Source organism: Cloeon dipterum, chromosome 2, assembly GCF_949628265.1.
Source record: "Cloeon dipterum chromosome 2, ieCloDipt1.1, whole genome shotgun sequence".
NCBI classification, from domain to species: domain Eukaryota; kingdom Metazoa; phylum Arthropoda; class Insecta; order Ephemeroptera; family Baetidae; genus Cloeon; species Cloeon dipterum.
The window spans coordinates 6,508,275-6,533,397 of record NC_088787.1 but is presented as its reverse complement, the minus strand read 5'-3'; the positions used below and the strand labels follow the sequence as shown (position 1 = coordinate 6,533,397).

Sequence of the window (25,123 nt, the reverse complement as noted above, 5' to 3'; positions counted from 1 at the left end):
GACTGAAAAAAATTCCCTACTTCACAGGGGCTCATTTTGGATTTTTTTACGAACGTTCAAATGCGGTTATTTCGGCTTCCAGAAGGGCAAATTAAATAAACCTTTTGACGTTATAAGAAAGCTAAATTGACGAGCAACAAATTTTCAATCAGGATAAAGGCCATATAGGTTACAAAAATTTGATAAAACATTGATTTAAAAAGATTGCCGCCAAGTAATTTGTTTCTATTTCGGGTAATTTTCAAATTTTATTTTTTCTGCCGTGTTTTGTACAGTTACGAGACTCTATACCGATTATAAATAGTTTTTAATGACAGAAGTGGGGTTTGAAATTGATCATCCTCCTCTCAGGAGTTCAATCAGGTGTTCTTTAACACTAATTTGACCGAAATTTGTGTTCTTAGTGTCATAATTTATTTATTTTTTTTTTAATAGAGGACTGGTTCTGAGGTGATTTTAATTTTGATTAGGTTGATTTTCTGCTCAAAAAGTCACATAGCAATTTACAAATTTTGATCTTTAAATGGACTTTTTTTGGACAGCATAAAATCAAAATCATTAAAGGAATCTTTCAGTCCACAAACAAACTCTGAACAATCTTTAATACCCCAGTGGCCATTCCACGTGGACTCCACGGGGATCCTACGTGGATGATCCACGGATCCCACGTGGAAACCACGTGGATGATCCACGTGGATTCCCCGTAGAAATTGTCCGCCCGAAATACGTGGTATCCACGTGGATGATCTATGAAGATTCCACGGGGATAGTCTATGAAGATTCCACGGGGATGATCTATGGAGATTCCCCGTGGAACGGCTACGTGGAATCGCTGGGGATTTTTCGTGGATATTGTTTCATTTTTCTGGGTAATAATATCGCAAATAAAATTCATTTATTTATTTTAAATTTATTCATTTATTTATTATTATACAATTTTGATTACAAAAAGATGACACAATACATGTACAGTAACAATAGATCAATACAGAGAATTTTTATCAATTTACAGTAGTGTCAATAAAGTTATGAGAAACAAGACAATTAATTAAGAAAGCTTAAAAATTGTAACATTCACAAGCTTCGAAAACCCCTTAGTGTAATAATGCTCTCAAAAAATGGTGCCAGCTGTTTCTTTTAATTGAGAAAATAAGACTGAGAAAATAAAGACACACGATCTTACCGCTCTGCATTCAAAACCCTTTAATTGATTTGATTTGATGTACTAAAAGCAAAAGTCAGTCTAGCAAATCACCTTCGAAACGTCAGATTTGATAAAAATATTATTTCCATGTTTCTACGGAGATTGGCTGAACTGATTTAGGTTCTCAGAATCAAAATAAATTATTTAAAACCCATAAAATAGCATGATTAAATCCTTGACTTAAGTCAATGGGAATTTAAATTGGAAGTATATACGGCTACGCCGACTTCGAACACTGAAGGCTTACACAAATGGCAAATTTAAATCCTATAATGACTATCAAAAATATTTAATTTAAAATTTCCAGCTGCCTAAACGTTTCTGGCAAAGAAAATTCAATGAATGAATGTCAGCTTAAACATAAATTTATTGCACACATACCTGTATTCACTAAAATAATGTTTGGAATTTAATTTAATTTTAATATCAACATTACAGTGAACACAGGTATGTGTATGCAATAGCTATCAGCCTTAAAATGAATTCTCTATACATAAAATATAACAATTTAGCTAAAAAATAGCCTCACTTAAAAACAAAATTACACATGAACCACTCAATCTTCGTCAAAGTTGTGGTCCAGCAATCAGAAGTCCTGTCACATAATTATGTAAGCTATTCGTCTTTGAGCTCCGAAGTCGCGTCGATTCCATCCGAGTCATAAATAGCACCAGCAGATTTAAGACTGAAAAATAAATTAAAATTGTTAGTATTCATGTTCATTATTGCGCAAAAAATTTAACTGATTACCTGGAAAATGCAGCATAAGTTCAGTGCAGGCTGGAATCCATCGTGCTGGAAGCTTTTCCCATCCATGACCGTGTCTTGACATCGTCGGCCTGATCTGCCGCAGCCAGAGTATACAAGCCTACAGACACAGACATAGAGAGGATGATTGTAAATATATGTAAAATGATAATTTTGGTGTCGGTGTACCTGTTAGCTTGTATTGATCTTGCACTTCAGCTGCAAACCAGACATCCTTTCAATAATTACATTACATAGTGTGTGGGGATCGCAAAGTTTCAGGACACAGCTTGCTCGAGTTGCATTGTTGTCACACAAAAAGTCAGCCTCTGGCACAGGTCTGCAAAAAACACGGCCAGATAATTAATTACAACGGAACAAATTGGCTTAAAACCAACTGAATTAACTATATTTATGTAGTTGAACTTTAAAACAGCGGCGAGAACATGACGTAACAAATAAATAATTCCAAGTCCTTACCTTTGATTTGCGGCATCTTTGCTGGGAGGGTTGAACAGGACAGGATTCGGATTTCACTGCAATCACCGACTTAAGAACATTGCTGGTCGACTTAGTGGCGAAATTGTGGCCGAAAACTGACATTAATTACGCGGCGGCGTCGTCCAACGGCTTTTTCGTTGCGCTCGGCTCGCGCGTCCGCGCGCTCGCGGTCGTCTGTCAACAAACAGCAACAGGCAAGCGGCAGCGCTCATTGGCTTGCTGCGGCCAGTAAGAGTGCGCGCGCTTTTCAAAAGTTTGAAACACGGCTGCGGCTATTCTGGCGAGGTGGCGAGTGTAGATTTCAGAATATATTTGGAAATATTGAGTTTTCTGAGCTAGCAATTAACTTTGATGATGGTTTATTAAATAATACTAACAATTTAACGTACCTATAGGAAATACCAACGAACCAAAAATGTTTTAAGTGTCCGGGGATTCATCCACGAAAACTCCACGGACACTTAACCAATTTCCAAAATTTAGAAATTTAAACAAGAATGACATGACCAATGAATTTAAAAAAGCGAAAAGGGGCAGCTCATGAACTGAACAATTTGCTTCAAATACATGCTATTTTTCATTTTTGCGTTAAGAGAGTTCCGTGGATCATTCGCGGATCATCCACGGAGCATCCACGGAGACCTTTCCACGAAGTGAAATTACACAAAATTTTAAAGAAAAATCAAATAAAATAGTTTTGGAGAGGCACTTAATTCATTTACCGATTATTATTCAGACACATATATTGATTATAAACACATGCTTTTGGGAAATTGGGGATCATCCACGTGAGTTCCACGGAGCATCCACGAAGACTTTTCCACGGAGTAAAATTTTAAAAAATAATAAAAAATTAAATAAACTAGCTTTGGAGGAGCACTTAATTCATTTACCGATAATTTTTAGACACAAAAAGTGAATTAAAAACACGATTTAGGGAAATTGGGGATCATCCACGTGAGTTCCACGGAGCATCCACGAAAAATTTTCCACGATGGGGAATTTTACAAAATTTAAAAAAATCAACTAAACTAGTTTTGGATGAGCACTTAAAATTCATTTACTGATAATTTAGACACAAAAGAGTAATGAAAAACATGACTGGTGAAATTGGGGATCATCTACGTAAGTTCCACGGAGCATCCACGGAGTTCCGTGGATCGTCCGCGGAACATCCACGGAGCATCCACGGAGACCCTTCCACGAAGTAAAATTTACAAAAAAAATTAAGAAAAAATTAAATGAAATAGCTTTAGAGGAGCACTTAATTCATTTACCGATAATTTAGGCACAAAAAGAGCTTCAAAAACTCAATTTGGGAAATTGGGGATCATATCCACGTGAGTTCCACGGACGTTAATTTTGCCCTAAAAACCCAAAAATTCAAACTAAATCTGCTCAAAAATGGTCAAATATCGAAAGGGAAAGTATTTCCAAACGAGTGCACTAGAAAAAATGGCAAAATAGGTTCGTGGAATTCATCCACGTAAAATCCACGGACGAGGTTTCGTGGTGGCAACGTGGATGGCCACTGGGGTACGACTTTTGGCTCAACGAGATCATTAAACGTGTGCGTGAAAATAAATATATTAAATTTAAAATCTCTCCCCTATATCGATCAACTGGCTGATTTCCTAGCTGGAAATTTTACTAAAAATCATTGCCAAAATAAATTAACAAAACTGAGATTTATTTCCAAAAAACTAATTAAAAAAAAATTTAAAAACTGTGCTTATAGGATAATTAAAATCTTTCCTTTCGTGGTAAGACTGTGCAATCGTCAAATTAATCAAATCACTTGACTAATTTTACTAAAACGAGACGAAATTAATTACCTGTTTTGATATCGAGTCAATGATTTATGAGTCAGAAAATTAATTGACTCATGCAGTATTTAAAATTTTAATCTCGTTGAAAATCATGTTTGATAAGAGAAAAGTTATACTAATTTGATTCAAAGTAGTTCACGCAACTGTCATTTTATCCGAGAACTTCAAGCGTTAAATTTTATTGAAAAATAAAATAAAGCTCTTTTGACGGGTTCAGGTTGTTACAAAATTAAGTCACTATAAAATTTGAAATTCTGTACACAAAACCCATCAAAATTGTACAGCTCCCCAATTATTATTAGTATTAGGGTGAGGACTAAAATAATATTGATAAACAGGAATTTAAATTAATATTTTTTTTTGTAATTTGAAATGATTGTTTACCTGCAGAGCCTGCCGCGCCGCGAACGACTCCTCTTGCTGCTGCTGAGCCGCCTGCTGCTGCTGCTCGCTCACGCTCCTCCGCCTACACACAAAAACAAACAACAGTTTCATATTAGTCACCGATAACATTGGGAATAACCACAATCTATAAATTTTAAAATCAACGTTTTAATTTTAAATATAACAAAGTATAATTTTTAATTTATTTATATTTTTAAATATTGATTTATATGCGTAATTTTTATGTTTTTTGATAAAATTATTAAAAGCGGAAAATTGTTGCATTATAAAAATTAATAAATACTACAGTCGCAAGTCAATTTGGTTCAACAGAGATCATATCTTCATCGATGTTGCTGAATTCCTGTGATTATATTAAGATGATTCTTTAAAATTGTTTGTGAATCGCGTTGAATAGAGAATAGGAAATCTGTCAAATCACTAATTTAAAGTGTCACATATTAATCAATATACTTAATAGTAAAATTCGTACGCATTATAATTTTTTTCAAAATCATAATGGAAAAAGAAACATAAAAAATTCACAACTCCAGAAAAATCAAAGCAGGTTAATCCAAGCATAGAATTGACCATTGAATCCTTTAATATAAATAGTTGAAAACCTCCTGATTTAAAGAAAGCCCCAGCTTCGAGCATGTCAAGCGAGGATGTTTTGACGTGGGTGACAAATCGATTGATAAAGAAATTCCTAACATTCACACAACTTATCTCTGGGCAAACGCAGCGGTTCGGCGCACAAAAATGCGGGTGCCATATATATAACCTCGGCCTCTGCTATTAAATGGAAAAGTGTCGCAATGGAGAGAGAGAGAGAGTGAATGAGTGCCGTCATAATTACGCGCCAGCATGATCCATCCGCGCGCGCGGCAGCGTCTGGTGACACAAAACAGAGACCTGTTTGCCGCAGCTCGGTGTCACTTTGTCTCTTTGTGCGCCGGCGACGCCTCTAATTATTGCCCTTTGTCAGCCGCGCCGGCATTAATTTCACCCCCATGTCCGCGATTACTCAACACCTCCCTTGGCACCAGAGACAAGAATTATATGTATTTGCTGCGCGCGGCGGGCAAATTTAATTTGGAACGACCACCAGCCGAAAGTCCGGACGGAAAGAAATTTATTACAAAAGGGCTGGGATTTCATTAATTTAATTAGGAGCCGTGGAATTCAAAGACTGGTGGGAAAAAATTAATTTGGTATGTCTATTAATTAAGAAGACGGTTAAGTACAAAAAATAATTAATTTAATTATCCCAGAGAAGCAGGGTTTGCCAATTTTTCAATGCGCAAAAATTTACCTCGGATTTTTTGCGCAAAAATACAGCTGGAAAAAATCAAAATTGGGTTTTCCCGAATTAAACCCAAAAAAGTCATATTTCGAGCCAAAAATTTTCAGTTTCTTGGTGAAACCTGAGGCTTTTTTACTGATTTTGTAAAATCCCTACTTTTGACTATCCATCATGAGTTTTTGATCTTCAATAAAAAAGCATGTGTGTGTCAGAAAAATGTATAAAATTGCAGAAAAACCCGTAAAAACGTTTTTTGCAATGCATTTTTTCCGGAAAAATTCGGGGATTTGCGAAGCATGCAGAGATAAATGTTGGTCTTTCTCAAGCTGATATTTTTGCGAATTTTTATCGATCAAAATTATAATTTTTCGGCTCCAAAAGTGCTGTAATAATTGTTATTATTTTTGCGGGAACGGAAATTGAAAAATTCGTCATTGGTAGAGTTCAAGATTTACGTTGTTCGGGTACGGAATATAATAATCATTGGTGTCTAGCAATCTATTATTTAAAATAAAATAGAGAAATAACATTTAAAAGTTTATTTTTTTCAGTACAAAGTGTAAATTTTATAAAACTACTGTTAAAAAATCACTGTAAAAAGCGATTAATTGAATAAATGAATAAAACGTTAAATTTTTATTTTGTAGCGATTTTAGAACTGAAAAATACATTTTGCAATTTTTTGTTCTAGATTGCTAGCATTTAAGTGAATTTTAAGATTTCCAGTTACTCTGGTACTTTTGGTGGTCAAAATACATATTAATTGAAAAGTCAGCAGGAGATAAACTTTGATTTCTAAGTTCCAAAATTACTCTAGACTGAAAATTTGGCATTCTGAGAGGAAAATCAAGAGTTAAAAATAAATCTTTGATTATTTTCCGGATAAAGAGATCGATTTTAGTCCATTTACCAAATTTTAAAAATTACATTTATTGATTTGAAATGTAGAAATTAAAAATTCTAGTTAAATTTTTGAAGAATTCAGCTCAGCAATTTAAAACACCATGTTTTTTACGCCTTATTGCTTATTTAAAATTGTTTTCAATACGATTCAGCCAACGGTATGTTGCTAAAAATGAAAAATCTAATTTTCTCCTTGAATCTTTGGACCAAATTTTCTCCAAACAGTGAAATCAATTTAAAAAAATCATATTTAACGTTCCTATAAAGCAGGTTTATATCCAGGATTTGAATGTTTTTTCAACAACTAGTTTTTAGTACTAAATTTATATCAATTTTTTGGACAAGAAATTAATTTATTCCATTTTTTCCTTGTGAAAATCCTTCTATTTCCTCTACTGTGCAGATTTTTTCTTTTAAATTGCTATTTTATGCCTCGATTTCTCCAGAAATTTATCTCTGACAATTTTTAAGTCCAGGTCATGAGCAAAAACAATTAGAAAATTATTTAAAACTGAGGTGAAAACATTGCCTGCAAGGAACTGGTTACAATTTAAAAAGGTCACTGCAGTGCATTTTTTAAATGCGGATTTTCACAACCCCGTTATTCTCTTAAACAGCATACCTTAAAGTCCATAGTCAGCGCCCTTGAAAATTCCAAAACGCCTCTATTTTCATCTCTAAGAAATTCCCGGAGCCTCATGAAATTGAACCATAAATTGAAATACCCGCAAATTCCCAGGAAAAATGTCCCTTAATGGAGTATTTTGTTGTTGTTATCAGACCTGCGGAGGAGGTTGACCTTGGCCAGCAGCTGCCTGGCGTCCAACTTTTCGAGCATGGTCCGAGCGGGTCAGCCGTGCATCCCGATCGCGTCCATTGGCGAAATGCAAGAATCCGAGTCGCGCACACTACGCCACAGATAATAGATAACGCATTTTATATGGCACACTTATCAGCGCGGCGGCAACGGAGATAAAGACTAAAGAGAGCAGTGTCATCTGGCACTGCCACTGCCGCTGCAGCGGCGGCACAGACGTGACGTGACGCGACTCGCGCCAAATCGACCTCGTCATCTGCCGAGAATGACAAGTAATTTTATTGAGAAGGGAAAACGGCGCCAATGCAAGTGCCAATTTCCCTCCGTGTCTCCGTCTTTGCTTTGCGGCGATTCAGAATTTTCATCCCAGTGTGTGTGTGACTCATTTTCTCGCTTTCTTCGCAACTGTCCGAGTTCTCATTTTGCAGTTTAAATAACTAGGTTTTTATAGGAGGTTGCTGGGCATTTAGAATTTGGGCTGCATTTTTATTTTTACCACTCAATTTTTACGAATTTCTTGTGCAAGAATTGAAAATTTCCTCCTGGGAAAATCTAAAATTTGCGGTTAGAGCGGTCAAAATTTCCTCTACTGAGCAGTTTTTCTTTTAAGCTGCCTCGATTACTCCAAAAATTTCACTCAGACCTAATTTTTCAAGTCGAGGTTATGAGCTGATAATTCGAAAATTATTGAAAAATAAGGTGCAAACATTGCCTGCAAGAAACTGGTAGTAATTGAGGACCAATACGTAATGTGTTTGTATAACTGCGATGCATTTTTCTTGCAACCGTGAAACTTTTAATAAAATCTATGTTTTTTTTCTATAGTATCAACTTCATTTAGGTTTTGAGTCCTGGTTTTCAAAAGACAATAATTATTATTTGATGCAGTCACTCCTGAATATTCCTAAATTTAGTTTCAAAAGATCAGTGTACCGTTATTCTAATTTTTTCCCAAGAATAATTAAATAAATAATATAATAGCAGATTTAAATTATACTAATTTTTTTTCGCATTTTTAAATTTCAATTTTTAATAGGGGAGGTTAATATGAGTCTAACGGTGTGCAGTTTTTTCCATTCTGTCTGCTAGATTCGGAGATATGGCGTTAACAAAATATGCCAAAACCCTAAAGTCCGTTTTTCCTCAAGTTTGAAATTTGAATTTTTCGAAAATCTAATGGCAAATATATTTCTGAAATTTTCACACAAGTTAATCTGTGCATAGGGGCAATTTTTCAGGCTCATTTTGATTTTTTTTTAAAAATACCGATTTAAAAATTTTGAAAAAATAAATTACTGAAAATGAGTGGCAATAATGACCTTGAACCTTGGCCAATGACTATAAATTTGGTGACCATATGCGAACAGGATAGAATCCGTTATTTTATTTGGTTGACAACATCCCGCAAAAATTAAAAAATTAATATTTTTATTTTTTCAATAGCTTTTAACAGTAAACTGATAAAAAAATGTTAATTTTTTAGACATAATTTTTGATAAAAGTTTCCAGACAATCTACTTTCTTAGTCTCTTAAAAAAATTAAGGGTTGCTAAAAATCTTAATTTTAAAAAAATGGTAAAAAGCGTTTTTTCTTAATTTTTCCAGCTTTTTGCAAGCAATGTTTACACCTTTGTTTTCAATAATTTTTTAATTATTTACGTCGACTTGAAAAATCGTCAGAGGAATTGAGGCAGAAAATGACGATTTAAAAGAAAAAATCTGCACAGTAGAGGAAATTTTGACCACTCCGACCGCAAATTTTAAATTTTCACAGGGGAAAAATGGAATAAATTAATTTCTTGAATTTCTTGCGAAAGAAATTTGTAAAAATTGAGAGGAAAAAACCGGGTGGTAAGCAAAAAATGCAACCCTGAATAAATTAAATTATTTGGCCTGAATAGAGTCTCAATTTCTCTATAAAATATCAAATTGTTGAAATGGCTGACAGATTTCGGACGATATCGTAATTCCAAATTCCAACGCTCATTCAACTGTGAAATTCCACAAACCGATCATAATCTCTTTGCGATACCTTATTCCCATTGAAATCATGTACAAAGAAGATTGACGCTAAAATCTCCTGAGGGAATAACTATAACAATTTCCAATGTCTGTTTCCTAGCTTTTCTCCTGAGAATAAAAGAATTCTGTCCTCCCGCTACACCAACACAAAAAATCCAGAGCAAAATTGAATAGAACACCTGGCCATGCATGGCATGATATTAGGGGGATTAGGGGGAGAGATCGAGCCGCAGCAGAAGCAGCAGCAGCAGGACAGGTATTGCACAGGCGCTCGTTTTGTTGACATGACGCACACAAAATCCACCCCCGCGGGCTCTTGGTATGCAATATGGCCTGCTCAAGAGAGAGAGGAAATTGCCTTTTCCAGCACACCAGGCCGGGACCCGGGACAATGACCGCCGCTGCCATTCGCGACATTGGAGCACGGGATGAGAAAAAACATGCGCTGCTCGATTACTCGAATCGCTCAACTAGAGTGCGATTCGCGGTCATCGCAGTGGGCAACCTCCAGAGCAAAAAAAAAAAAATAGAAACAGCAGCGTTTTCGTCAGCTGGCAAAACCGCAGCACAGCAATGAACCGTGCGCGTCGGACGAGAAAAAGTGTAATTGTAAATTATTTTTTTTTAAACTGAGCTGAGAGAAGTCAGGAATTAATTTAATTAAAGGCTATTATAAGTTCCTGAAATTGCGTTAGTTATTTCAGTAATGTTAACATTAGCAATTAGAAAATAATTTCTTTTAAGTAAATATACATCGATTGAGCAGAAATTTATGCATTTTGAACTGATTTACAAGGCACAATTTTTCTTTGATTTACATAGTTGGTATACTACGTGTCAGAAAATTCTAGAGAGACCTTGTTAAATTACGAATTTTAATGAAAAATTAGTAAATTTATTATTCAAACTATGAAACGTCTGAGAAATAAGGTTTTTTTAAATTTTTATTTCATAGATAATTGCAATTGATCTTGGTTGAGAAATTTGATTCATTTCTAAATTTTTTACTACCAAAGAAGTCAACAGTTTAATTGCCAGATATAGACACTACCTAAATTCCTCCATCGATTCCGTAAATATTTATAATTTAATTTATTGCAAACAACTTTTTCTTCCGCAAAATAGGTTTTTAGATTGAAATGCACTGCATTAAAAATAAATATATTAGTTAATAAATAATAATTACATACATAAATTTTGTAAATGTGAATACAAATATTAAAATACATCTAATTATTAAAAAAGTATCATTTTTACGGCTCTATTTTTTTTCTTGCAATACTTTAAGTGCATTGAAACCCAAAAAAATGCAGAGCCTGGCAAAAAGCGTTTTTTTTAACTTTTCCACGTTTGCACCTCAGTTTTCAATAATTTTCTAATTGTTTGCTCATGACTTCGACTTGAAAATTGTCAGAGAAACATTTTAGGAGATATTCAGGCAGCAATTAAGAAGAAAAAATCTGCACAGTAGAGGAAATTTTGACCAGCCTGGCCGCTAAATTTAGATTTTCGCAACTAAAAATGGAAAAAATCATTTCTTGCGCATGAAATTGGTAAAAAACAAATGGTAGAAAGAAACCGTGGTAAGCAAAATGCAACCCTGGGTATAACATTCCAAAAAACATTTTAAATTTAAACATAACGATCTTACTAAAATTATTTTCTTTATTTCGAAAATCCCCTTCCGCCAAGTACATTATTTGGAAGTTCGGCTACATTTTAACATGTTTTTGCTTTTAACAAAAGTAAAGTTGTAAACACTAAACGCAGACGGCCCTATAAAATTTCACTGCATCAAAAACAAGAAAATTTTCCTTCATAAAATGCTCACCGTCTACGACAAAAGATGATTTATTTATAAAAAAATATTCCCCCGAACATGCTAAAATTAGCCACGTTAAGAAAATTTCCAGCCGACGTTAGAATCGATTTGGACGCTTCTATATGCAGCTTTCAAGTGTGGAAAGTGAGCTCGCATCGGCTGCGGCGTAATAAATAATTACTCGCTGGTATTTGCACGAGCGTGAGCGAATGCAAAGAAGTGTGCTAGCTAACTAATTATATGTAGAATGCGCGCGTTAACAACGCATACACGGCATGGCAGCTCTCTCGGCAAGACAAGACAGACCTCGATTCAACTGATTAAAATGCAACCAGCCAAGCGGCCAATTCGTATTCCTCGTTCGCCCCCACGCGGAGGTCAACAAATTTTTATTAACACACCATTTCTGAGGAAATTCTTTTCAATCATCCGCACTCTGCTCTGACAAAAGAGTGTCGAAATGACTGATTGCTTGTTTTATCCTTCTCCCCTTGACTCGTCCCAAGTTGAGAAATTTCAGGTATGAGCTAATCCGTGTACAGGCAGCCCCACAAAGAATGCGAGAAGCTAAACACGTGGCCTCTAGTTTCGTGCCGAGAATTTCTAGAGAAAATCGATAAGTGTCCCCGACCGCCTTGCCCGTCCAATTCAATTCAAATAAAAAATTGAGACAAGGTGGATTCAATCTTGAAAGTTTTTAAAAATTGAATTATAAAAAATTTAATCCCCTGATTTTCAGGCTCAATTTTATTGAAAATTTGTTTAAAATTGAGAAATACACGCACGCAGGAAATTGTGTAAAATTATGAAAAAAAATAAACTACGCAATCGAGGAGCTTATTATGATTTTCATTTTAAGGGTTGGAAACCACCCCCCGACAATCAATATAGGTATATCGATCCATCAGCTCTGGAATTTTCCCAATCGATTGGTTCGTCTCCCAGGTTAATTCCATTCGACGCATTATTATATTAAAGACCCTGATCCAGGGAAAGTCACACGTACCCGACGACCTGCGGCGCCCTGCGTTTGCACTTGGCGAACAGCGTGGACACCATCACCGTGGTCATGTTGTGGCCGGTTTATTGCACTGCGCGGACAACAAAGGGCACAACCGAAACGATCACAAGAACACCATGCTCACTAAAAACTGCACTTAAGGGTAGTTTTCGCTCTTTCTCTCTCTAATATTCCAATGCGAACGGGGCTGGGGGATCACACGAATACACGGTAGCAGCCCTTCGCTGCCTCGCTACTCACTGACTGAGCAGAAAGGCATTCGAGGCGGCGGCGACGCGGCGACGGCGCTTACTACTCCCCCCTAAAAATCAAACCGCCGTGTTGCACCTGACGGAGCACCGCGGGGCAGTGACGAATAGCCGATTAAATTCCACTCGCTGCGGTGGTGCTGGTGATTTGTGGAAATATTTCATTTGACATTGATGCAAATATAGAAATAAACCTAAATTTTATTTTTTGCCGAAACTTGCAAAAGTACGGTGGCATCATCTACTGGCGGATCTGAACTCTAAAATAATGTTTTTTTATTTATCGTTCATTAATTATTTTTCTAACAATTATATTTTAATTTTTAAGTACCTGGAAAACTTAACGTCAGCGGGGGCCAGATCCGTGCGACGCGCAGATATGGCGTCCAGTGGAAAAAACGGTCTCGTGAAAATGCGCGAAGAGAAGCAAGTTTTGGTCAATATTGTAACATAATTTTCATTGTGTACTAATTGTGTCTTTTGGATCGTAAAAACAAACTCTTGACACTCATACGGCAATCCAAAGAGAGCTTTCATTCAGACGCCATCTTGGATCTGCGCAATGGGAACCAATTTTATCGCACATTTGGCCCCCGCTGGTTTTTCTTAAATGATTCCATTCTCTTTCTTCGTTTTATGGCGACATATTTTAATTTAAAAATACGTCTAAACCCAGATAAAACAATCACAAAACTGCTGGGAGATCCTGACTGCCGCCATCTTGTACGTTTGACTGAACAGTCAAGTTAAAATATTTTTCTACGGTGTCCGATTGATCGAAAATAAAAATAGTCAAATGTAGTGAATACTTAATGAATTTTAAAACTTTAATCGAACTGAGAATGCTGTAAATTTATATAAAATTATTTATAAATGTATGTTAGCATCTAATAATATTTTAATTTGAGGATTTATAATTTTAAAATCTAAAATTATGGATGAAATAATTACAAAAAAATAATTACATGTTTTTTCTATAATTATGCAAACAGTTTTTTTTTACTTTTTAGATCGGAATAAATTTATCCATTTTTCATTGCCCTGGCAGGTCGGCTTGCGGGTTACAGCTCAACCCACGTGCCAGCCGCGATTGAACGGCAACGTCGCAAATACCTGTCTTTATCTCGGCTCATTCTCTGGTTGGCTATGACAACAATAGTCGGTCGGGTCGGCGCGCGGGGGCAGCAGGGGGGTGGGGGTGCAGCCGCTCTTGTGCTCAAACGTCGCGAAATTAACCTTTTATTATAAATGTTTATTTTGCAAAATTCGCAATGGTGAAAGTCGGCCTTGCCGCGCAAATCAGCATTCCGATTCCGTGGCGTGTGTCTGCACGGGCTTATGAAACTGGAAATTTGGCACTTGCGAGTGCAGATGACTCGCCTGTGTAGTCTACGAATTAATGTGAAGCGTGCGTGACAATCGGTGGAAAACCTCGCCGACTGAGAAAGTTGTTGGCGCGAAAACCAGTGTCGCTCGCTCCGGCCAGTGTTTGCATACGTAACGACTGCAGGAATAAAAATAAATAAATAAAATGTTCGCACGTAGTTAAAATAAAAATCAAGGCCTTTTTTAACAAAAACCCTCAGATAATTATCCCCCAAATAATTCCCCCCACCCTTTAAGAGCTTTAATAAATAATTTTCAACTGGCCGCGCGGGGTCGAAAACCGCGGATTTCCTGCGCGGCGAATGGACAATATGGGTTTTCAGGGCGGGGCACCCTGAGCGGCCCTGTGCCTGGCGATGCCGCAGAGCAGCTAAAGCAGCTCGCTCGGCGGCGTCTTGCGCGGCGTTGCCAGGTCGGGCAGAGAAGGAGGAGGAGGAAATCTCCCGTACCTGAGAGTGAGACTGGTAGGCTGGCATTCCTCCACAACAAGGTCACCCCATCCTATTCACGGCTTTCCAACACACACACACACATGCGCGGCGACGGCGGCGGCCCGCAACAACAACGGACGGACACTTGTGTGATTCACAGAAAAACACAAAGAAAGAAAAGATAAAGGAAAAAGGGCAAAAAGTCACGTTCCTGGATCTGAGCCGGTGAAAAAGGCCGGCGAAATGAAGGCGTGAAGATATATATTCTTGGAGGACAACAATAAATCTTACAACGCTTTGTTGATCAAGTTTTAAATTTAAGAGATGAAGGGAGGATATGAAACAATTTGAATTTATTAAATTTCTATAAAATTGATTATGGGGGGACAAATTTATAGTTGAATTCAGTATTTAATTATAAATATTATTAAATTATTTAGAATTATTTGGAGTTGTAGAATATAATTAATTTTTCATGTGTTAAAATAATTATTTTGTAATGATTTACAATTTAAAAAAATTAAAATTTTAAATTGAAATATTAATAGATGTAAATAAATTTTAAAATTATTATAAATAAATTTACAGCGTTTTAAGTACGTTTTTTTATTAATATTAAATCAATAATGTTTCCACATTTACTTTATATTACTCTTAATCCATGGGGCTTCCAACAAAAATGTTTTTAAAAATCCGTTGCATAATATTTCGAATTTTCTCAACCTAAATTTTCATTTCATTCCATAATTAAGCAGACAGTGACATTGCAAGTCTGAAAATAAGTTCTAATTTTTTTGATTAAAGCAAGACGATGTCTAGTTCGTATAGTTTGAAGTGCCAATAAATCAGCTTCAGTTAAAAAGTTTTAAACTCACGGCCCTAGAATACAGCTTAACGATTTTTAACAATTGTTTAAATAAAAAATTAATTTTACTTTCAAGGTACTTCCCACAATTTTGTATTATTTCAAACATCCACGTGTCGAGAATCCAAGCAGCCGACGAAGCCGTATATATATTGCGGTGCGAAAAGCAATCCCGCGCGCATCTCTCTTTCCCTCTCGCGAATCAAAACATTGGGTGACCCTGACCGCAGGTTTCGTACACACAGGCGCGTCTGCTGCTTACGCAACCTAGGCCCCTTAATTGGCGCAATTTGCCGGCTTCCGTGCGTGAAAAAATGCTCTTTAGCTCGCCGATTTTTTACACTTTCTGCGTGTATTCGGCAGCTTCCGCTTTAAAAATCAATGCCCGCACCGCTGCCGCCGCCGCCGCCGACGAGACGAGCGAGCACGTTCGGCTCAAGCACAACTGCTCGCTGCAATATTATATGTGTGTGGATGTGCGGGAAATCTTATCAACAAACAAACACGCCCGCCGTCATCTATCGCTTCTGTATAATATATAATAATGCTCTGGGAGCTGTTCAGATATTCAAATTTCCAAATGGACGCATTGTTTTTCGTGTTTGTCTGCGGTCTGAGAGCCTTTTGTTAGACGCGCGGGCACGGAAGATAAATCGTTAGAAAATATATAGAAGCGAGCGGAACTCTGATGATAAATTTCTTTTTGTATTTTAGTCTCTCCTTGATCCGTTCACTGTCCGTGCGGTTTTAGCTATTAATTTTTTTGATGACTCCTTTGTTTTTCTCCTGAACAAAGACACAGCAAGGACAGCTTATTAATTTTTTTTACCTGCAGAGTTTATTTTTTAATCTAGATATGGTGCAAATTTTACAATAATTTATACAAATTTATGACGAGTTTTATAGGGTAAAAAAATGATCATGCAGCAGTTGTCTTAATTTTTAAATTCATAAATAAACGTTATGGCTTTGCAAACCAGTTGAGTTTTTGCTACGATGAAAATGAGTCCCTTTTTGAGATTTTTGTCCACTTAAAACGATACCAAGAACACCCCGAGAATGACTAAAAAGGGAAAGAGGTAGGTCCCAAACCCCGATCATGACCTCAAGCAGTCATAATTAAATCTAATGAAGAATTCTAACGAGGTCCTTGTTTTCATGTTGATTTAAAATGACGGGCATTTTCCTCAAAGCTTAACGTTTAAATTCATTAACGCTCAACTAGTTACAACTTGTACCCGCTATAGCTTTTTAATTTAAAATTAAAACTCAAGTATAAATGTTTTATTATTTAATTAATAAATACCTTTTTATTGATATTTGGAATTAATTCAATTTTGTTTAGATATTAATGCTATTGTATTATGCCCATTTTTCTTTTAATGATAAAAGTTTAATATGACATATATAATGTATATATTTATGCACATCGTTTCCAATTAAACATATTTAATATAGAGCAAAATGCTTTGTCATATGCTATTGTTTTTTTAATTTAGCCCTAATATCACAAAAATAAAAATAAATTACGCTCTCTTTGCATAATTTACATTTGAACTCTGTAGTTTTCAACCAATCAAATAATAAATATAAGACAAAAATAATAAAAATAAATTAGAATTAATTAGAAGCGAAAATTTAACAGTTTTTGACATTTAAAATTGTTTAAATTATAAAAATACCGTCCAAATATAAGAAAGAAAAAACCTAGTCCAACCTTATTCCCCTTCCCCTCTCTCCTGGCCTCTCCACACCCCTCCCTCCCCTCCCCACCTTCCCCTCCCAGCAATTCCTTACACCACAATCTCCCACCAAAAAAAAATCCTACCTGGCGGCGTCAGGGATGGGCGACCTGTTGACGCTGGTCCTCTCGACGATGGCGGTGGTGTGCACCTTCTTCAGGTCACAGGACGGCGTGGGCGAGACATCCTGCGAGCCGATCAGCTTCTCAGTGCGGCCGTTGTGGTAGGGGCTGCGCGAGACGGAGCGCGGCGTCGCGGTGCCGCCGCCGAGCTCCTGCTTGAGCTCGATCTCCTCGCCACGCGAGTCCTCGCTGACCAGGTGGTGGCCGTTGACCTTGGTAGGGCCGCCGCTCTCAGGGTCCGAAGAGACGATCGAACTGCCCTGCGCAGCTGGCAGGGACGTCACGTAGATCGGACTGCTCTCGATGAACCCGTTCAACTCCTGCTGACTTGACGTCGTCGGAATTTGATTCAGCTAGTAAAAGAAAAAGATTATTTTTTAGTGTAAAAAAATCGATTATCATAAACAAAAAAAGATATATTTCAAACAAGATATCTGGTAGTGTATTTATCATTTGCAAAATTCACCAGTTAGTTGCATAAACCTTTAGTGTTTGACGTTCGAAGCCGCCAACAGATGGCGCCACTGTATAATACCGCAATAAATTTAGTTTTAAGGCACTTCCGCTGTGATTTCAGACTCTGATTGCCACTCTGCATTCTCCATTATTTAATAAATTGTATTTAGGTCATAGCTAAATAACTTGGATCTTTAAATTTTTCATTATTGGAACTAATAAATTAAAGATGTGTATTTCCCAAGTTAATACAAGACAACATTTTACGACAGATCAGTTACAGTTCAAGCTAAATTTTCAGTCTTGCGAAGAAGAAGCAATTAAACCAACAACTAAAGATGTGTATGAAATTTTTTTATTAAAATTAAATTAAACTATTCAGTGAAGAAAATTCAGAATATTTCAAAAATTTATTTACCTAAAAGTGAAATTAAATCAATAAATAAATAAATTAAATATTAAAATAATAAATTAAGTGAATTTTTAAGTTGTGAAATAAATTATGACAGTTTAAAATTGTAAGAGCTTCAATAAACTACAAAACAGTCAAATATTTTTAAGTTTTTGTTATTACTTAAATTATTTTAACAATATTTTGAATATTTTTTCATAGCTTTAAAAAGATTCACAGAATTTCCCTCAATTTAAATAAATCCCCATCCATTTTCATTAGAGTCAAACAGAAAAATTGATCCCACGAGAGAGAATTTTAACTCTGGTTCAACCTTAAAGTCGCAGGTAGAAGCAATAAAAAGCAATAAAATCTCCTGAGCAGGGAGCCGAACAGGGGAGGTTTTGTGTGTGAGAAGCCTGGGAAAAGATTGTTGTTTGCTCTTGACAAACTCCCCCTTTGCACGGCGGTGTTTTTTTTTCTAAACATCGCAGGTGAGCTGCTCTCGCTTTGCTCATCAAACCTATCCATCCATTCACCTGCCGAAAAGCGACGTTTCTCTGAGAAACTGCATCCCACCAGCGGAACGAAAGATTATGGGCATTGCTTTGTTGTCCATTATTTATTTACATAATTTTTTCTTACCACTGATTTATTAGCTCGTTCATTGTTTGCTTTGCTGTATTTTTTAACCGCACATGCTTTGAAGATCTTTTAGAAATTTCCTGCGTAAAATTTTCTTTTGAACGCTAGGGAAACGGCTTATCGTTCTAGGTTGAAGTTTTAATTTATTGTAGAAAATGGATCGCGACTAGGATCGATGAGGAATAAAAAACTAAGCAATAAATCAGAGGAAAAATAGCTGATTTAATTTTTTGAGAAGTTCCGTAACAACTTTTTACCTGATCCGTATATTTTTTAATATTATACATTGCAGATATTATTGTTTAGCTAATATTAAATAAGTTAATATCTTTAAATTCTTAATCATAAATCTGCAAAAAACAGTTTTTTGCAATGCAGTGTTTTTCCTGAAAAATGCGGGTTTTTGCGAACCCTGTTTAAAATATATAAACACATATTTCTAAATCGTTTTTTACTAAATAAAATAATAATTTCTTCGTATTATTTAAAATTTGTTCATAAGAGTTTTCGGCAAAAATTTAAAAATATAATTTATATTGTATAAAAATTCCATGCCGCAAGTGAAGTAGTGTAAATCCATTCAAAAATTAATAATCTTACAGTACATCAAGTGTCGAGAATCGAAATCATTTTGGTTAATTACGAGTGATATGTTTTGTGTACATTAAATTTATAAATTTAATTTATTTTACTATTTTCAATTAATGTTCGAGACGATGTTTACCTGTTGAGAGAGTTTGGTCATATCCACCGGCTTGATGCGCTTGAGGGCCGAGAGCCTCTCGAGCCTCTCGCGCGCCTGCTGCTCCACGGCGATGACGAACGCATCCTGCACGTTGCTGTTCTGCGCGAGATCGAGTGCTGAAACACACAATTACACAACATCAGCATCCGCCTTGCAATTATTAATTGCGTCTGCTGCTGCTGCACAGCAAAATCGATAACAAAACAGCTACTCATTTCTCTCGTCACCGCACGCATTTGTTTTGAAATTATTAATTGCGTTGAGCCACCGCGATTTATTTCCAGAAGGGGAAAGCCTGAGAGATGATCGAGTTATTTGCATATTTGTGATCTTTTATAATTAAAATAATTTTTTTAAATCCATTCACCATTAAGGGTGTTTTTTAAAGAATCAAAATTAATAAGAGTGAATTCGAATGATGGTGATTTTTTTAGTTTAAAAATGATGTTACGTAAAAATTTAACCCTTTAACTGGACCATTTTTTCATATTCTTCTGATTAAAAGTGCCCCAAAATCCAATTTTTTGAATTTTACCGGTTACGCCCTCTTATTTGAGCAAGGGGTGAGAAAAATTATAATAATTTGAAAATAAAAAATTATCCTTTTGAGTCTAGAAAGCTATTTTTTATTTTTTCAAAAATTTCAGATTTTTTAAAGGGGTCTGTGTTTGGTCTCATTAAAATTCACCAATTTATTGTAGCGTCAAAAACTGATTAAATTTCCAGTTTTTTTTCTAGTCGGGCAATTTTTCTCAAATTTACTATTTCCGAACATAAAACATAATTGATCTGAAAATTACAACTGGCTACCTTTGTATTTTTTTAACTGTACAATTATGATCCTTTGGACCTAATCTGTAAGTGTGATAAAGGATTTGGCGGGGAAATTCACTACATATCATTCCTCTTTAATTGAAAAATTAAATATAAATTTACTCGATGGAAAAATTATTCATACAAACCAAAAAAAGTTGATTAGAATAATATGGAAATGAATAAAAGTAAAAAATTCTTTAAATTTCTTAATAAATATCTGATTGATCTGTCGGAGGTTTGCAATATTTTATTTTGATTCATTTCTATTTGTATTTGCCCCAAATTTTGTAATCAAAAGTACGACTTTACTTTAAAAAATTTGATCTTATTTTTAGAGTATTTTAATGCTCGTAAAATTTATATTATTAAGGGTTTATAGTTGAGGAATCAATGTAATTACTCTAAAAACCCTGGAACTCTTATGATACGATAACTGTAGTTGTTCTTTAAATTAGTTTATTCCTTAGTTTATTTTTAAATTAAAGCAATTAAAAATAGCATTTTTTTTATTTTAATCTTCGTTTATTCTTTGAAATACCTTTTCAAATAGTTTAAATTGGTAATAATTTCAGCAAGCAAATAATAACTCAATTTTTTTGACATACATATTGGAGTTAAAATATTTTGTTTTAATAAATTTGAATATATTAAAAAATATTTAATTTTTAAAGTGAGGAATAAATTTTATAGTTTGATTAAAACTAAGAGTGACTTAATATGCTGGGATATGTCCGCCATTTAAAAATTAATTGATTTCATTATTGCAAAGAAGTATATTTAATTGTTCGTCCTCAGAATCATTTAAAAAATCCCCCACCAAAATCTGTGTCTGAAAAAGAATGAAACGAATTTTCAAAATTATATTCAACAAAATTTTCACCCAATTTTTAAAGAGGAATGATACTGGAAAAGCCTGGAAAATGCTTGTTGCCAATGCATAAACTCGTCCCTTAGGATTCAGTTAAAGCCTAAATTGACCTAAGGAGCGCTGTAATTTTTTGAGAAAATTGGCTGGAAAGTTAGCGTGCTTTTCAAATGGTAATGGCTGTCTCCTTACTTGAAATCCGATTTAATTTCAAAACCAAGAGTTTCCCCAATAAGTAGCATACACCGTTGAACAGATCTCGACGATAGGAATCGGAATATGCCAAGAAAATATGTTCAAGAACTCGAAATTTTGGAGAAAATTGGCAAAATTTGAATTTTTATTGTAGGAAGGTCATTTTTTTACTATTGCAAATTTTTGAACAAATTGTTTATCGGTCAATTGTTTAAGGCATCAAACAATTTAAATAATTTTCAATTGTTGCCCAGTATCATTCCACTTTAATGTTTAACTTTGTTAAAGTAACAATTTGACAGGATTGGCAGAGTTTCGCTGCTGAAAGATATTAATTTGAAACCAGAAAAAAATATTCATAAATATAACAAAAAAAAACCTTGCACAAGTCCTGGCGGATCAATGATCATAAATTTTTGGCGCAACAAAGTATCAAATCCAAAAGCCACCAAGAAAATCAGAAACAACCCTAACAAACAATAAGAGATGGTGAAATATACAGCCTGAGGGGTGCGTTTGCGGGGGCTGGCAGGCGGTGGGGTCCCAGGATTCGGGGGTTTGGGTGCTCTTATTGCGGCTGAGGCTCGGCGGCGGCTGTGCCGACGGCGGCGGCCGGCGGGTTTTGCGCCTCGCGACGACGTCGGAGGCGGCACGCCTGCGCCCGCCGCGCGCCACATTGCGGCACGGCTCCTCTGCAGGGGGCCCCTCAGGGTCCCCGGGCCCCCCGCACACGCACTCGGAGAGCAGCCTGCTCATGGTCGATCGCGGCCGCGCGGTTATACGCACCAACAACACAAACCACAACACTACCGCGCCAACAGCTGATCGGGGCTAAAAATAAGCACCGACTGGCTCCTTTCTGAGTGAGCAGCGGCCCGAATTTTGAATGTGTTGTCACGTGCGGGGGATTTTGGGGAAAAATTAATTTGATTGAAATAAAATACGTTTTTTTCAGGAAATTTATTTGCTTTTGCCCTCATTATTCTCTTTAAATAATTTATTTAAAGTGGAATGATACTGGGCAACAATTGAAAATTATTTAAATTGTTGGATGCTATAAACAATTTAATGATTAACAATTTGTTCAACAATTTGCAATAATAAAAAATGGACCTTCCTACAATAAAAATTTAAATTTTGCCAATTTTCTCCAAAATTTAGAGTGCTCGAACATATTTTCTTGGCATATTCCGATTCCTCTCGTCGAGATCTGTCCAACGGTGTATGCCACTTAATGGGGGAACTCTTGGTTTTGAAATAAAATCGGATTTCAAGTAAGGAGACAGCCATTATACCATTTGAAAAGCACGCTAACTTTCCAGCCAATTTCCTCACAAAATTACAGCGCTCCTTAGGTAAATTTAGGCTTTAACTGAATCCTAAGAGACGAGTTTACGCATTGGCAACAAGCATTTTCCAGGCTTTTCCAGTATCATTCCTCTTTAATTAAATATTCATTGAGGAAATATAAAATTTAGCAAAAAGGGAATTGTTTCGTTGTTGTATGTTGTTTAGATTTTTTAAGACCTTTTTTAAAGGGAAATTTCCTATTGAAACTCTCAAACAGTGTTACAGTATCTTTATAGAGAAAATATTAAAATTTCTAAGTTTAAGAGTTTGAACCAAATTTATTGAATTCGAGCAGCCTGACCTAAAGTGAGCCAGAATCACTGGTTGAAAGGTTTCAATCCGAAAATTTCAGCAATTCTATGAAGAAAAGAATGATTGGATTATGAATTCTGATTATTGATTCATGTTTGTACAGGAAAATAAATAAAAAATTAAACTATAATTTTAAATGTTAATTTGTATATCATGAAATCTTGTATTATTATGAAAACAGTTATAAATACACTTAAACAATATTTAATTATTTACAACACTATTGTTAAAACAAGTTATTATTTATTCAAAATCATGATAAATGTAAACAATTAATATAATATTGTTTACGATTTTTAAAATAGGCAAATTTCCAAAAAATATCTGAGTCAAATTTGAACAATTCTAACAACTGACAAGTTATGTCTCAAATTTAATTCCCAATTTTGAAAATTTGATAAAAAAAAATAATTTTGGGCATACAAAACAAAATCCTGGATGAAAATTTTCTGACCCAAAAAATAATTAAACACTTTTTTCAGGACTTTAAGACGATTTAGACATTGTTTTGGGTGAATTTTATGCTCCACAAGATGGTTTTTGTGGCTTTAATCAGTTTAATTAGGTCTTATTGGCTTAAAATTGCACGATTCTTGCTCATTTGATCGTCCCCTGCTGATTGGAAGCTAATAAAAAAAATTCAAACGGCCAAAATTCACACCCCTTCACATTTTTCTTTACGTTTTGAATCAACTTTCAGGAAACAAACTGGCACAAATCACGCCAAATTATAACTTTAATCTACTCGTCTTCACATTTGTGATTTTTGTAAAATCAATTAATTATAAAATTGGTATTGAATTTTTTGTAAAGTGCAGTTTCAATATTTTATTATTCCAGAACCACGAACTGGCTCATTTCAGTAGAGCGGCTTGAATTTTAAATGTTTCTTGCTGCTTTTCAAGGGCTGTCACGTGCGGGGATTTTGGTGCAAAACTCATTGGGGGGAAAATTAATTTAATTCTCTTCTGGATTAATTAGGTAAATTTAAATAAAATATATTTGTTTTTTGCCCTCTTTATCGTCCTTAAATAGTTTATATTTACTAAAATCATCATCGCTTAAATTTCAAATCTTGAGAATTGAAGAAATAATATTTTTTTGAGAGGCTGTTTTTAAGGTATTGCAATTGAAAAGTGTTCTACATTTTTGGTTGCAATAAATTGATTGAATTCAAGCGGCCTGACCTAATGTGCACCAGTTTCACTGGTTGAAACTATTCAATCCGAAAATTTCTGCGATTAACGAAGGTTTGAATATATTTTTCAAGTATTAATTTGTTCAATTTTTTGTGCGATTTTGTTTATTGAAAATATAATAATTTAATAATGAGATATAATATAACTATTCACCAATCATGAAATATTGCATCAAATTTTGGAATTGAAATTAATTATTTCCAGCTTTTAGAAAACAAAATTATACAAATTTTATCAAATTTCAAAATGTTCTTTTGTATTTTTGTATTTTATGAAATCTGAAAGTATTATGCACGGTAAAAATTAAACTTGTATAATGATAAACACAGAGAAAAAAACTAAATTATCCATTCCAAAAGGAAAATGTCACAAAAATTATTCAATACAATGGTGTTTGTTAAGATTGAGAGAGCTGACAATGAGATCGATTGGGAATGCAAGTAAAAGATCACATACATGTAACTAACGTTGGTGTGGAAATAGCCGAGAGAAGCGGGTCAAGTTGTGCCGGGAGACAATAAGAGTGCATTGCATCGAGCCGGCGCGCGCCCCGAGATTTGGACTGCATATCGCTCGGGGCCGGCGGCAGGCAGGCAACCCGCGCCACTCGCAAGCTCCGCCGGTTGCAGGCGCTCGCAGGCAAGCAATCAACAGACAGCACACCTGCAGCGCTTCCCCATTCCCCACGACCCTTGTTCCTCGTAAACGAGGCGTTTCATTCAAATTTACGTGAAAATGGAAGACTCGAGGTTACTGACCTCTAAATCGAGACAAGAAAATTGTGGAAAAATCAGTAAAA

The 25,123-nt window shown here is 35.4% G+C and overlaps 1 protein-coding gene and 1 long non-coding RNA gene across 4 annotated transcripts in view; both read right to left on the bottom strand.

Moving 5' to 3' along the window:
• sdt (stardust) overlaps window positions 1-25,123 on the bottom strand; it is a 76,486-nt gene that overhangs the window by 16,019 nt on the left and 35,344 nt on the right. For all 3 annotated transcript variants that reach the window (XM_065481768.1, XM_065481767.1, XM_065481769.1), the window contains 3 exons: window positions 19,567-19,703; window positions 17,315-17,703; window positions 4,666-4,747 (listed from right to left, as the gene is read on the bottom strand). In XM_065481768.1, the coding sequence (XP_065337840.1) occupies window positions 4,666-4,747; window positions 17,315-17,703; window positions 19,567-19,703 (608 nt within the window). The remainder of the gene's footprint in view (window positions 1-4,665; window positions 4,748-17,314; window positions 17,704-19,566; window positions 19,704-25,123) is intronic.
• On the bottom strand, window positions 611-3,648 carry LOC135938186 (uncharacterized). Its single transcript, XR_010574614.1, has 4 exons — window positions 2,432-3,648; window positions 2,141-2,291; window positions 1,955-2,072; window positions 611-1,889 (listed from the first exon to the last, which is right to left on the bottom strand). It is a non-coding gene; the product is annotated as an uncharacterized LOC135938186 (long non-coding RNA).